Source organism: Syngnathus leptorhynchus, chromosome 9, assembly GCF_054491065.1.
Source record: "Syngnathus leptorhynchus isolate UIUO chromosome 9, UIUO_Slep, whole genome shotgun sequence".
Classification (NCBI taxonomy): Eukaryota; Metazoa; Chordata; class Actinopteri; order Syngnathiformes; family Syngnathidae; genus Syngnathus; species Syngnathus leptorhynchus.
The window spans coordinates 1,257,244-1,272,894 of NC_141203.1; the positions used below are offsets into that span (position 1 = coordinate 1,257,244).

At 48.8% G+C, this 15,651-nt stretch overlaps 1 protein-coding gene and 1 pseudogene across 5 annotated transcripts in view; one reads left to right on the plus strand and one right to left on the minus strand.

Moving 5' to 3' along the window:
* The window catches only part of LOC147050571 (interleukin-10 receptor subunit beta-like), a 38,326-nt gene that overhangs the window by 13,997 nt on the left and 8,678 nt on the right, over positions 1–15,651 (plus strand). For all 5 annotated transcript variants that reach the window (XM_085920045.1, XM_085920044.1, XM_085920043.1 and 2 more), the window contains exon 5: positions 3,043–3,193. In XM_085920045.1, the coding sequence (XP_085776171.1) occupies positions 3,043–3,193 (151 nt within the window). The remainder of the gene's footprint in view (positions 1–3,042; positions 3,194–15,651) is intronic.
* LOC147050572 (uncharacterized) lies at positions 5,122–15,016 on the minus strand (annotated as a pseudogene).

Genomic DNA, 15,651 nt, shown 5'->3' on the forward strand with positions numbered 1-15,651 from the left:
TTTCTTCACTCGAAACTGTCCAAATGTCCATCAGGAACAGTTGTCAATCGAAATAAATTTCTCAAAATAGTCAGTTCATCAGTTGATTATATGAGCCTGCAATGTAAGCCATTTGTATTTTATCGTTAACAGTAGTCTTTTTAAAAAATATTCAGGTGAAATTTATTCAAAAGGGAATTATTTTTGCTACTTTATGTTCAAACTGAATATTACAGTGGCTTACAAAATGAATATACCTATGTTGTTTTACCTACTTTAAAGAGATAACCGCTTTCAATGCGGTAAAGTCATGAAAACACACACAGTCACACTATTTGTGTTTCTGCTTATAATTACTACAATAGATAACGGACATTGTTGAGGCAGCCGACCGGAGCTGTGGCCGTAAGGTTGTTGGTGCCTGTCGTGGCGGCAATCCCCGAACCCGGTGGTGGACACCGGCGGTAAGGGATGCCGTCAAGCTGAAGAAGGAGTCCTATAGGGCCTTTTTGGCCTGCGGGACTCCGGAGGCAGCTGACAGGTACCGGATGGCCAAGCGGAACGCGGCTTCGGCGGTTGCTGAGGCAAAAACTCGGGCGTGGGAGGAGTTTGGCGAGGCCATAGAGAATGACTTCCGGACGGCTTCGAGGAAATTCTGGTCCACCATCCGGCGTCTCAGGAGGGGGAAGCAGTGCACGGTCAACACTGTTTACAGTGGAGATGGTGTGCTGCTGACCTCGACTCGGGATGTCGTGAGTCGGTGGGGGGAATACTTCGAAGACCTCCTCAATTCCACCGACACGCCTTCCATTGTGGAAGCAGGGCCTGGGGACTCTGAGGCGGACTCTCCAATCTCGGAGGTCGAAGTCACTGAGGTAGTTAAAAAACTCCTCGGTGGCAAGGCCCCGGGGGTGGATGAGATCCGCCCGGAGTTCTTAAAGGCCCTGGATGTTGTGGGGCTGTCATGGCTGACACGCCTCTACAGCATTGCGTGGACATCGGGGACGGTGCCTCTGGATTGGCAGACTGGGGTGGTGGTTCCCCTCTTTAAGAAGGGGGACCGGAGGGTGTGTTCCAATTACAGGGGAATCACACTCCTCAGCCTCCCTGGTAAGGTCTATTCAGGGGTGCTGGAGAGGAGGATCCGTCGGGAGGTCGAACCTCGGATTCAGGAGGAGCAGTGTGGCTTTCGTCCTGGCCGTAGAACAGTGGACCAGCTCTACACCCTCGGCAGGATCCTCGAGGGTGCATGGGAGTTCGCCCAACCAGTCCACATGTGTTTTGTGGACTTGGAGAAGGCGTTCGACCGTGTCCCTCGGGAGGTTCTCTGGGGGGTGCTTCGGGAGTACGGGGTGCCGAGCCAACTGATAAGGGCGGTTCGGTCCCTGTATCACCGATGCCAGAGTTTGGTCCGCATTTCCGGCAGTAAGTCGGATTCGTTCCCAGTGAGTGTTGGTCTCCGCCAAGGCTGCCCTTTGTCACCGATTCTGTTCATAATTTTTATGGACAGAATTTCTAGGCGCAGCCGAGGCGTTGAGGGGGTCCGGTTTGGGGACCTCAGCATCGCGTCACTGCTTTTTGCAGATGACGTGGTGCTGTTGGCTTCTTCAGTCCGTGATCTCCAGCTCTCACTGGAGCGGTTCGCAGCCGAGTGTGAAGCGGTCGGGATGAGGGTCAGCACCGCCAAATCCGAGTCCATGGTCCTCGGTCGGAAAAGGGTGGAATGCCCTCTCCGGATCGGGGATGAGATCCTGCCCCAAGTGGAGGAGTTCAAGTATCTTGGGGTCTTGTTCACGAGTGAGGGCAGGATGGAGCGCGAGATCGACAGGCGGATCGGTGCAGCGTCGGCAGTAATGCAGACTCTGTACCGGTCCGTCGTGGTGAAGAGAGAGCTGAGCCAAATGGCAAAGCTCTCGATTTACCGGTCGATCTACGCTCCTACCCTCACCTATGGTCACGAGCTATGGGTCGTGACCGAAGGAACGAGATCCAGGATACAAGCGGCTGAAATGAGTTTCCTCCGCAGGGTGTCCGGGCTCTCCCTTAGAGATAGGGTGAGAAGCTCGGTCATCCGGGAGAGACTCAGAGTAGAGCCGCTGCTCCTCCACGTTGAGAGGAGCCAGATGAGGTGGCTCGGGCATCTCATCAGGATGCCTCCCGGACGCCTCCCTGGGGAGGTGTTCCGGGCATGTCCCACCGGTAGGAGACCCCGGGGTCGACCCAGGACGCGCTGGAGAAACTATGTCTCTCGGCTGGCCTGGGAACGCCTTGGGATCCCCTGGGATGAGCTGGATGAAGTGGCTGAGGAGAGGGAGGTCTGGGAGTCCCTCCTAAAGCTGCTGCCCCCGCGACCCGACCCCGGATAAGCGGAAGAAGATGAAGAAGATAACAGACTAAATGACAATAGTCTAAGTATTATTGAGTATTTCGTGTTTACCTTCGTCTATTCCAGCAGTGCCATAGCAGAATCCTTTGCTCCGGTGTCGAAGAATTGACTATGGTAGGTAGGTAGGTAGGTAGGTAGGTAGGTAGGTAGGTAGCTAGGTAGGTAGGTAGGTAGCTAGGTACGTAGTAGGAGTGTGATGATTTTTTATTTTTTTTTGGATCAATTCAATGCATGTTGATATAAGGCCTAAAAAGTTCAACACAAACTGATAGTTCACTTTCTTGGAACAATACAATTCGAAAAGGTGATAAAGGCGATGTCAGTACGATATTTTCATGATCGATTCTGTAAATATTTCTGTGCTCACGCCAGATAAACATTTTTTCGTGATATTTTATTTTAAAACCAACTCAGCTTTACGGATTCCAAAAATTGTTAACACTGATTATAGAACACGCTAGTTTTCTTATTATTCTAACATAAACAAAGTGCAACAGAAATACCCGGTTCTCTTTTTATCCACGAACTTGCCTTCTGATTCAATCAAGTTTGCCCCCCCCCCCCCCCCCCCCCCGCACAATTTTTTTTACTCTCCTCTCACTGGCTCTGTCATCTGCTGTTGTCACTGGCTCTGTCATCTGTTAACAGTGAACTCCCCACTGTCTTGCTTCTTCCAGGCAAAACACATAAGCAGTGTACTGCAAAATCAAATATTTCTAAATGACCTAGAACCTGGGATGAAGTATTGTGTCCAGGTCCAAATCATTGCAGAAGGCAACACCAAGCCCAGCATTCCTAGCAGTACAGTTTGTGAGAGCACCACTAATGGTAAGTGTCATTTTCAAGTCAGATTATTTTAGGTTTTCACTTTCTGCAAAGGTGTTACTCTATCATCATCATCATCATCGCCGTTGGGTTGGACTGGATTCTCGATATGGCTTTCTTCCACCGGGAACGGTCCATGGCCATCTTGTGGTTGATGCCGAGTGCCTTCATGTCGGCTGCCACAGTCGTCTGCCAGGTCTTTTTAGGCCGACCACTGGGTCTTGTTCCCTCTACGTTATACGACATGACTTCACACAGTCATTCTCGTCCTTCCTCACTACATGTCCGTACCATCGCAGTCTGCCTCTCCTCACCACATCCACTATGGCCTCCACTCCCATCTTCTTTCTCAGCTCTGCACTGGTATTTTCCTCCCAGGTGTTAGGTGTTAATCTATATGTAACCTAAAATGATTAATGGGACAGTAAAGCCAGTCCAACATTGGCACTTATAAAAAAATTAAAATAAAATAAAAAAAAACATGTCACTACTATAATTCCTCCCTGGAAAAATAACTTAAAAGTGATCTTTTGGCACAAAATGGCGGTGGAATTACTGATGGACACTTTTTGGGTGGAGTCTGCTTGATTGACACATCAGCTTGACTACGTCGAAGAAGGAAGCGAAGGCATGTAACGCTTGTTTTCTGGCTTGCTTACTATGCTTTGTCAATGTCCTGTTGTTTTGGTATACAGTAATCCCCGCTACTTCGCGGTTCACCTATCGCAGCCTCGGTGCATCACGGGTTTTATGAAAACAGATATTGCGGATATATTTGGTGCATCGCGGCATGCGCGGTTTTGTCTGCCCATATGACTTTACAGCACACTATTGGCCGGTAGGAGACCAATGGGAACATGTTGATCTGTATCCTTGCTGATGATTGATGTAAGAGCAGCTCTAAGCAGGCTTCATCTCAATCTCCTGCTACGTATTCATCCACTCCTCCACTTCGTTTGTGTCAGCAGAATCTCAGATTCGCGCTTTGTTTTTTTGTCACAAATAAGGCAGGACAACCAAATGCAACATGGGCTCTTTATTTGGGGAAAGTTTAAAGGGAACAAGGAGGGCTGGAATGCCGGCAGAGCAGGACTATGAGGCAAGGTGACGTGTCGTATGTCATAGAAGCAGAAGGGCATAGCAAGCTTTACAAAGCTATTTAAAAAGTATTTAAATATACAATAAAGTGTTTAAAAGTATAATAAAGTGTTTAAAAATTAAATTAAAAAAGTTTTGTGCGGCTGGTTAGCACGTCCGCCTCACAGTTAGGAGGGTACTGGTTAGATTCTACCTCCGGCTCTCCCTGTCTGGAGTTTGCATGTTCTCCCCGTGCCCGCATGGGTTTTCTCCGGGCACTCCGGTTTCCTCCCACATTCCAAAAACATGCTTGGTGGCCAATTTGAGCACTCCAAATTGGCCCAAGGTGTGAGTGCGAGTGTGGATGGTTGTTCGTCTCTGTGTGCCCTGCAATCGGCTGGCAACCGGTTCAGTGTGTCACCCACCTACTGCCCGATGACTGCTGGGATAGTCTTGTGCCGATGCCCTCGCACTGGGCTGCGGTGGTGCATCAACCGGTCAGCACAGCAAGAGCAGAGCAGAGCCGTGACACGTTCACACTTAATAATGACGAGCCGGTCAACGAGCTTGCGTCGTGTAGGCATCTCGTTACACAGCGGGTCAGGCAAACGAGAATTAGGTGGCAGGCGTGCGTGTCAAAGTAGACAAAACGGTGATGACTAACGTTAGCAATTCCGTATTGGTGACGCGTGCCTCAGATGTCTAGCACAGGGGCCAACTAGCAGGGCGAGAGCGGAGACGTAACACAGCCGCGCTCAAAGGAAAGATGCAGCGCCATGCAGAAACTGTCTGGACAACGGCAATGAGCGCTGATAGCGCGGGGTGTGCACTGAGGACAAACTCCGGGTGCGGGGCTAGCTGCTGTACGTGTAGGAAAAAAGCACTGGCGTCCAGGATTTGGGACAGCGGCCAGTAATGAGCACTAATAGCACAGGGCATGTCTCTGAGCAATGTGTGGATGCCCTCGCGCTGGGATGCGGGGGCATGTCAGCCTGTCAGCACGGCAAGAGCATAGCAGAGCCATGACACGTTTACAGTTTTAAATGTTTAAATGCTTAAAAATACTATAAAGTGTTTAAAAATAAAATGATAAATGCCCTTTGTGGATGCCCTCACGCTGGAGGAGAGTGTCAGCCGATCAACACGGCAAAAGCAGAGTGGAGCCGTGACACCTTCACACTTTAAAATGTTTAAAAAACGTGTTTAAATTGCAATTACATCTTTAAAAGTACAATAGAGTGTATAAAAATACAATTATACAAGTCTTGTGCGGATGCCCTCACACTGGACCCCGAGGGTGCGTCAGCCGGCCAGCATGCAAGAACAGAGAGGAGCATTTCATTGTAAAACTAGAATATGCAATTCCTGGAGAAGGCGTGTGAAGGCGAACAAGTTGAATAAATACTTGGAGAATGATGTTTAAAGTTGGAACAGGTTGAATTGGTTGGTAGAAATTAGAAGGGAAAAACAAAATTTAGGATAATTTGGTGTGAATTTCAAAATTGAAAATGGAATTTTTGGTAAGTGTGAATTTGTTGAATAGGTAGGCAAAAGATGAACAGTTAAAAGTTGGAACGAGTTGAATTGGTTAAAAAATGTAGAAATTATGAGTGAAAAACGAAATTTTGGAGAATTTGGCGTGAATTTCAAAATTGAAAATTGGAATTTTTGGTAAGTTGAAAGTTGTGGAAGGCAAAAGATGAACAGTTGAAATTTGGAACGGGTTGAATCAGACAAAAATTGTAGAAGTTAGAGCAAATGTTAAATCCCCATAGAGAATGAATGGAAATTTAAAAAATAGAAATTGCGCCAAAACCTTTTAAAATTTGGAACAAAACGAAATATACGTGTTCAGGAGGGTCACTTTTGGGGTTAAAATGTTGAAACTGGTAGAATCGGACAAAAATTGTTAAAGTTAGAGCAAATGTTTAATTTCTGGTTCTGTTTATAATAATAATAATAATAATAATAACAAATAATAATAAATCAATCATTTGGAGTCACTTCTGGTTTAAAAAGGTCACTTCCGGTTTACCTGAGGTCACTTTCGGGTAATTTGGGGTAATTTCCGGTTCATCCTGAGTTCATTCGGGGACACTTCAGGGTTGATCCAAGATGGCTGCTGTTAGAGTGGCGCTCACTCACTTATTCGCAAGAACCACACGGGAGACAGTATGCCCTTTGAGCACTTGCAAGTGGAGAATTCGTTCGTCACTGTGCAAACAGCAGGCATGTCCAAAATCCGGCCCGCGGGCCAATTGCGGCCCGTGGTCAAATTTCATCAGGTCCGCAGCCTCTGTGATAAAATCTTTAGTATGTGGCCCGCCGCCATTGTTGACCAGCGCTTTAATACACACGTACCAAAGCTATTTTATATTTATGCCGCAGAAATGTAATCTCGCGCGACCCGGCGTGATTTCACAGCGAGAACATGACTCCAGCTGTCCTGCTATGCGGAGCATGCGCAAGTCAAATGCGGAAATAAACCCGTTGTAAAAAGGGTACGCGCGAACCGGCTGCGTGAACCCTGTGTGAAATGTTTCATGAGGCGAAAATAATTTTAAACTCATGTAAATTTAAGGTATTTCATACAGTTTGTTCAATGTTATCGTATTTTATGTATTACTTATAACTCCTGTTTAAAATGTTCATGAGGCGAAAATAATTTTAAACTCATGTAAATTTAAGGTATTTCATACAGTTTGTTCAATGTTATCGGACTCTTCAGATATGAATGAAAGGCAGAATTTGTGTTTTTAGAGTTCACATCTGCCTGAGTGGCTTATATTTGGTTATTTTGTCATTTAAAAAATAAAGACAATTGGGAGAATGAAATTTGTTTTATAACAGTGTTCATTTGGATGAAATTGTAGTTAAAAAAATGTCTGAAAAAACTACTGGCCCCTGGGCTTTATGACTTTATCAAATCTGGCCCTCCTTGCAAAAATTTTGGACACCCCTGGCATACAGCGATGTTCGAACGAAGTCTGACTTTGGATTCTTGCAAGAGAGTATTTATTCAGAGAAAGCGGGGTGGGGGTGAGAGTGGACAGGATGGGGGTGAACCCCTGGCCTCTGGTCAAATCATAGCTGGAGGTGTGTAAACAGAACAACTTTGATTGCTTCCTCTGCAGCTGGTCTATCAGTTCAAAGGATCTTAGCACTTTTTTTCTACTACTTTAAGACAGGACAAGCTTGGTTAATTGTTACAGGTTACATTCCACCATAATTATAGGTTCAAACTAATCTATCAACCCTAACAGCTGCCACACTGGAAGTGGGGGTCAAGGGGTGAATTGTGTAAGCATAGTGGAAGTGAAGGTGAAGGGGGTGAATATGGTAAGCATATATGAATTTTTTCAAATTTTCAAAATTCAAAAATCCGCGATGGAGTGAAACCGCGATAAACGAACCGCGATGTAGCAAAGGATCACTGTAATTTGAACTGCAAGTGACGTCAGCGGCGCGGCAGTTGTTTACATAGAGGACAAAGGATTCGATCATGGGATGACCAAGATGACAATATAGTTATATACTAGATCTGTGCGGTGCGGTGCGCGCACGGCGTTGTTGACATAAAGGACGAAGAATTTGATCGATGGATTTAATGATTTGGAGTGACACAGATGGTTTGATAATATTGTTGTTATATGATAGTTATTTGATATATATTTTATATATCGTTATATGGGTCTGTGGAATAATTAGAAATGCAACTCATGACGAGTCCGACGTCAGCGGCGCGGCGCATACGCGGCGCATACGCGGCGCACACGCGGCGCACACGCGGCGCATACGCGGCGCATACTACGCGGCGCATACGCGGCGCATACGCGGCGCATACGCGGCTTAAATGTACATAAATGTTTTACATAAAATGTTATGTAAAATGTTTTACATAAAGGACGATCGATGGATTTAAAGAATTGGAGTGACACCGATGGTTTGATAAACGTGTTATTTATGTAATAGTTATTTGAATAACTCTGAAAGTTACGTCAAGCCCGTTCTCAGCTCCTCGTTTGTGTATATGTCACGTTAGTATACAGTATTGTTTAGCCTGTTGTTGCTGGTTTATGTCTGTTCATGGTGTTGGATTTTGACAAATAAATTTGCCCCAAAAGTGCGACTTATACTCCGGTGCGACTTATATATGTTTTGTTCCACTTTGTGCATTTTATGGCTAGTGTGACTTATACTCCGGAGCGACTTTTAGTCCGAAAAATACGGTAACTGGTCAAAAAAATTAAAGGAGCAGTTTTTTATCAGGGTATGGCATGAATTCAATTACACATTTCTGATAAGGTTTTGGTCAGGTACGTGTCTGAGGGGGTTGTTAATCAGTTTCAGCTGCATTGGTGTTGATGGAATTAACAACAGGTGCACTAGAGGGGCAACAACGAGATGGTACCCAAAACAGGGCTGGTTTTGCAGGTGGAGGCCATTTCAAGTTCCTCCCTCTTTGTTCTTTTTTAACTGTTTTTCCATAAGTGTTGGCTTTAGCTAGTCATTATGATGACTGGGCGCATGAGGCGATTTCTTAACACTTCTGAAGTTGCACAGATTGTCCAACTCCTCCAGGATGGCTGTTGCAAGAAGATTTGATGTGTCTCCTAGTGCAATCTCCAGAGCATGGAGGAGATTCCAGGAGACAGCCAGTTAGTACTCCAGGAGAGCTGGACACGGCCGTAGACGGTCCTCATCCCATCAGCAGGACCAATATCTGCTGCTTTGTGCAAGGAGGAACAGGTTGAGCACTGCCCAAGCCCTACAGAATGACCTCTAGCAGGCTACTGGTGTGAATGTCTCTGCCCAAACAGTCAGAAACAGACTTCACGAGGGTGGCCTCAGGGCACGACGTCCTGTAGTGTGCCCTATGCTCACTGCTCAGCACCGTGGAGCTCGATTGGCATTTGCCATAGAACACTAGAATTGGCAAGTCCGCCACTGGCACCCTGTGCTTTTCACAGATGAGAGCAGGTTTACCGTGAGCACCTGTGATAGACGTGAAAGTGTCCGGAGAAGCCAAGGAGAGCACTATGCTGCCTGCAACATCATTCAGCATGACCAGTGGTGGGTCAGTGATGGTCTGGGGAGGCATTTCCATGGAGGGACAAACAGACCTCTACAGGCTAGAGAACGGCAGTCTGACTGCCATTACTGACATCCATGGTCAGACCCTACGCTGGCGCAGTAGGTCCTGGGTTCCTCCTGATCCACGACTACCCGGCCTCATGTGGCAAGAGTATGCAGACAGTATCTGGAGGATAAAGTCACCCTGCTGACGCATGACTGCACTTCAACCTACAGCGGCAACCGCATGCTGAAGTTTGCTGACGACACGACTCTGGTGGCTCTCATCACCAAGGGCGACGAGACTCAGTACACGTCGGAGGTCGACCTTCTGGCCACGTGGTGCAGGATCATCAACCTCCAGCTGAACGTCAGCAAGACCAAGGCGATTGTTGTTGACTTCCGGAAGGGTCACACCCAACACCTGCCACTGACCATCGACAGTGCTGTGGTGGAGAGAGTGAGCAGTACCAGATTCCTGGGGGTGCACATCAGTGAGGACCTCTCCTGGACCACTAAGACTGCATCACTGGCGAAGAAAGCTCTGCACCGCCTGTACTTCCTGCGGAAACTCAGGGCAGCAAGTGCTCCACCAGCCATCATGACCACATTCTACCGTGGCACCATTGAGAGCATCCTCTCCAGTTGTATCGCTGTGTGGGGTGGTAGCTGCACTGAATACAACATGAAGGCCCTGCAGCGCATAGTGAACACAGCCGTTAGGTTTATCGGTGCTTCACTCCCCTCCCTGAAGGACATTTACACCTCCCGTCTCACCCGCAAGGCGACCACGATTGTGTGATGTGAGTCATCCCGCTCACACTTTCTTTGATCTGCTGCCCTCTGGGAAGATGTACAGGAGCCTGCGCTCCTGCACCACCAGATTCACCAACAGCTTCATACTCCAGGCTGTTAAGATCCTGAACTCTCTCCCCCCTCCGCCCTCGGCTGCATAACGTCCTGACCTTTTGGGCCGCGTTGGCTGCCTTGCACTACTCTCGTGCTATATTCTGACTGTCTGCTGCATGCACACTTGCTCCATTTTTGCTTCTCTTATTTGTTTATTTATTTATATTTATTTGTCGCTCTTGTTTATTCATTGTAGGTGCCTTCTTGATTTTACTTTTTGTGTTGTTGTTTTGGATGTTTTGTAATATGTCTTGTCACCGTGGGATAGTGGGTAACGCAATTTCGATCTCTTTGTGTGTCTTGGCATGTGAAGTGATTGACAATAAAGCTGACTTTGACTTTGACTTTTGACTTGAATTGACACAATTGAATGGCCCTCACGATCACCTGATCTAAACCCGATAGAACACCTCTGGGACATAATGTTTCGGTCCATCAGACGCCGCCAGGTTGCTCCTCAGACTTTACAGGAGCTCACTGATACCCTTAGACAGATCGGGGAGGACATCCCACAAGACACAAGATCCGTTGTCTCATTAGGAGCATGCCGCGACGTTGTCAAGCATGCATACAAGTATGAGGGGGCCGCATAAGATATTGAAAAGAATTTAGAGTTGCAGAAGTTGAATTTAGGCAAAATGGACGCGCCTGCCACATCATTTTTTCACTTTGATTTTTGGGGTGTCTATATACTGAGCCCTCCGTACGCTGAAAACGTTTATTTCCAAGAAAAGATGTGGCATTCTTTTTTTCCTGAGACATTAAACTGTCCATATCAGTATAGATATCAAACATTTTTCTTTTCACGATTGAAATCTGATGGTTTTTTTTTCTAGTAGTCCTCGGGCCAATGCCAATGTCAAGCAGGTTCTTGTGCTAGTTACAATATAAAGTGATACCTCTACTTACGAATTCGTTCCGCAATTGGGTTCGTAGGTAGAAAAGTACATAAGTCGAAGCAATGTTTACCATAGGAATCAATGTAAAAGCAAAGAATACATACATGCAGGACTATCCCAGAAGCCACACCTTTCGCCTTATTACTCAGTAACAAAATAAACACAGAAAACCATGACAACAGTTTTATTTTTACTTTTAAACCCTTTTCACAAAAATAAATGTTAATTTTATCCTTGACTTCCTTCATAGTTATCTCTCTCGACTTTTGGATCATCCTCACTTTCACTCAGTCTATACTCTGTGTTGTTTTTTTTAGCTTTACAGTTGTCACTCTTGTCACAAAGGGTGTGTTAGATTAAAAATATATTGAGTGAAGTTTGTTTACCTCTCCTCTTCAAATTGTTGCAGAAGTGTTTGAGAGGTGTCGTTGAACAGGTCTGCTGCACGAACCGTTGCAGCTTTCTCTGGATGATTCTTTCCAACTAACACTGGCTAACACTTGCCTCTCCACAATCCTTTTTCTTTTTTTCTTTTCTTTTTTAATGATGGAGTCAGAAAGGTTCCCGCATCCAGCAGCATATGGTTCCTTATGCTATTTACTTTATTGATGTAATAATTATTAAAATAACAAGCAATATCAAATGGTTTAGTTACATATTCATTGTCAATTTTGAGAAATCCTTCACCTTTCACCTTCATCTTCTTCCGCTTATCCGGGGTCGGGTCGCGGGGGCAGCAGCTTTAGGAGGGACTCCCAGACCTCCCTCTCCCCAGCCACTTCCTCCAGCTCATCCCGGGGGATCCCAAGGCGTTCCCAGGCCAGCCGAGAGACGTAGTCTCTCCAGCGCGTCCTGGGTCGACCCCGGGGTCTCCTACCGGTGGGACATGCCCGGAACACCTCCCCAGGGAGGCGTCCGGGAGGCATCCTGATGAGATGCCCGAGCCACCTCATCTGGCCACTCCCAACGTGGAGGAGCAGCGGCTCTACTCCGAGTCTCTCCCGGATGACCGAGCTTCTCACCCTATCTCTAAGGGAGAGCCAGGACACCCTACGGAGGAAACTCATTTCAGCCGCTTGTATCCTGGATCTCGTTCTTTCGGTCACGACCCATAGCTCGTGACCATAGGTGAGGGTAGAAGCGTAGATCGACCGGTAAATCGAGAGCTTTGCCTTTTGGCTCAGCTCTCTCTTCACCACGACGGACCGGTACAGAGTCCGCATTACTGCCGACGCTGCACCGATCCGCCTGTCGATCTCGCGCTCCATCCTGCCCTCACTCGTGAACAAGACCCCAAGATACTTGAACTCCTCCACTTGGGGCAGGATCTCATCCCCGATCCGGAGAGGGCATTCCACCCTTTTCCGACCGAGGACCATGGACTCGGATTTGGAGGTGCTGAGCCTCATCCCGACCGCTTCACACTCGGCTGCGAACCACTCCAGTGAGAGCTGGAGATCACGGACTGAAGAAGCCAACAGCACCACGTCATCTGCAAAAAGCAGAGACGCGATGCTGAGGTCCCCAAACCGGACCCCCTCAACGCCTCGGCTGCGCCTAGAAATTCTGTCCATAAAAATTATGAACAGAATCGGTGACAAAGGGCAGCCTTGGCGGAGTCCAACCCTCACTGGGAACGAATCCGACTTACTGCCGGAAATGCGGACCAAACTCTGGCATCGGTGATACAGGGACCGAACCGCCCTTATAAGTTGGCTCGGCACCCCGTACTCCTGAAGCACCCCCCAGAGAACCTCCCGAGGGACACGGTCGAACGCCTTCTCCAAGTCCACAAAACACATGTGGACTGGTTGGGCGAACTCCCATGCACCCTCGAGGATCCTGCCGAGGGTGTAGAGCTGGTCCACTGTTCCACGGCCAGGACGAAAGCCACACTGCTCCTCCTGAATCCGAGGTTCGACCTCCCGACGGATCCTCCTCTCCAGCACCCCTGAATAGACCTTACCAGGGAGGCTGAGGAGTGTGATTCCCCTGTAATTGGAACACACCCTCCGGTCCCCCTTCTTAAAGAGGGGAACCACCACCCCAGTCTGCCAATCCAGAGGCACCGTCCCCGATGTCCACGCAATGCTGTAGAGGCGTGTCAGCCATGACAGCCCCACAACATCCAGAGCCTTTAAGAACTCCGGGTGGATCTCATCCACCCCCGGGGCCTTGCCACCGAGGAGTTTTTTGACTACCTCAGTGACTTCGACCTCCGAGATTGGAGAGTCCGCCTCAGAGTCCCCAGGCCCTGCTTCCACAATGGAAGGCGTGTCGGTGGAATTGAGGAGGTCTTCGAAGTATTCCCCCCACCGACTCACAACATCCCGAGTCGAGGTCAGCAGCACACCATCTCCACTGTAAACAGTGTTGACCGTGCACTGCTTCCCCCTCCTGAGACGCCGGATGGTGGACCAGAATTTCCTCGAAGCCGTCCGGAAGTCATTCTCCATGGCCTCGCCAAACTCCTTCCACGCCCGAGTTTTTGCCTCAGCAACCGCCGAAGCCGCGTTCCGCTTGGGCCATCCGGTACCTGTCAGCTGCCTCCGGAGTCCCGCAGGCCAAAACGGCCCTTTAGGACTCCTTCTTCAGCTTGACGGCATCCCTTACCGCCGGTGTCCACCACCGGGTTCGGGGATTGCCGCCACGACAGGCACCAACAACCTTACGGCCACAGCTCCGGTCGGCTGCCTCAACAATGGAGGCGCGGAACAAGGTCCACTCGGACTCAATGTCCCCCGCCTCCCCCGGGACGTGGAAAAAGCTGTGCCGGAGGTGGGAGTTGAAGCTCTTCCTGACAGGGGATTCTGACAGACGTTCCCAGCAGACCCTCACAGAGCGTTTGGGCCTGCCAGGTCGGACCGGCATCTTCCCCCACCATCAGGGCCAACCCACCACCAGGTGGTGATCAATTGACAGCTCCGCCCCTCTCTTCACCCGAGTGTCCAAAACATGCGGCCGCAAATCCGATGACACGACTACAAGGTCGATCAACGAACTGCGGCCTAGGGTGTCCTGGTGCCAAGTGCACACATGGACACCCTTATGCTTGAACATGGTGTTCATTATAGAAAATCTGTGTCGAGCACAGAATTCCAATAATAGAACACCGCTCGGGTTCAGATCGGGGGGGCCGTTCCTCCCAATCACGCCCTCCCAGGTCTCACTGTCATTGCCCACGTGAGCATTGAAGTCACCCAGTAGAACGATGGAGTCCCCAGAAGGAGCGCTCTCCAGCACTTCCTCCAGGGACTCTAAAAAGGGTGGGTACTCTGAGCTGCCGTTCGGTGCATAGACACAGACAACAGTCAGGACCCGTCCCCCCACCCGAAGGCGGCTACCCTCTCGCTCACCGGGGTGAACCCCAATGTGCAGGCGCCCAGCCGGGGGGCAAGAAGTATGCCAACACCTGCTCGACGCCTCTCACCGTGGGCAACTCCAGAGTGGAAGAGAGTCCAGCCCCTCTCGAGAGGACTTGTACCAGAGCCCAAACTATGTGTGGAGGCAAGTCCGACTATATCTAGTCGGAACCTTTCTGCCTCACACACCAGCTCGGGCTCCTTTCCAGCCAGAGAGGTGACATTCCATGTCCCTAGAGCCAGTTTCTGCAGCCGGGGATAGGACCGCCAAGGTCCCCGCCTTTGGCCGCCGCCCAGCTCACTATGCACCCGACCCCTTTGGCCCCTCCTATAGGTGGTGAGCCCATTGGAAGGGGGACCCACGTTTTCTTTTCGGGTTATGCCCGACCGGACCCCATGAGCGAAGGCCCGGCCACCAGGCGCTCGACTTCGAGCCCCACCTCCAGGCCTGGCTCCAGAGAGGGGCCCCGGTGACCCGCGTCCGGGCGAGGGAAAACGACGTCCATTTATTGTAATCATCATCAGGGGTCTTCTGAGCCGTGCTTTGTCTGGCCCCTCACCTAGGACCCTTCTGCCATGGGTGACCCTACCAGGGGCATGAAGCCCCAGACAACATGGCTCCTAGGATCATAGGGGCACGCAAACCCCTCCACCACGATAAAGTGACGACTCACGGAGGGGTTTGAGAAATCCAACTTTTTTTATTTACTTTGGTCATACCTTTAACTTCTTTAATTGTTCTCTATATTTTCTTCCATCCTTTTTGCAATCTTCGATTTTGGAACGAGAAAGCTGTGAAAAGTCTGCAAGTCTGAAAAGTCAGGATTCATGACCACCACGCGCACACACACACATACACACACACACACGCACACACACAAACACACAATTTTCAGCCAACGGACCATTGGACAACCCTCTAGAGAGCAGTTAAGAAATAATTTGGCCCTTGACTTTTAGCTAATGACGCAGCGGATGGTTTTTTTTTTCTTGATTACTGAAAACAAAAAAAATTGAAAATGCTATCGTGACTAAAAAAGTCGTGACATTCACACCAGATAAAAAGAAATAAGGCCTCGTTGGCTCTGCCAATGGCATTTTTTTCCCCCTGCTTTCCGTCCACTGCTATGTATTTTTGAGA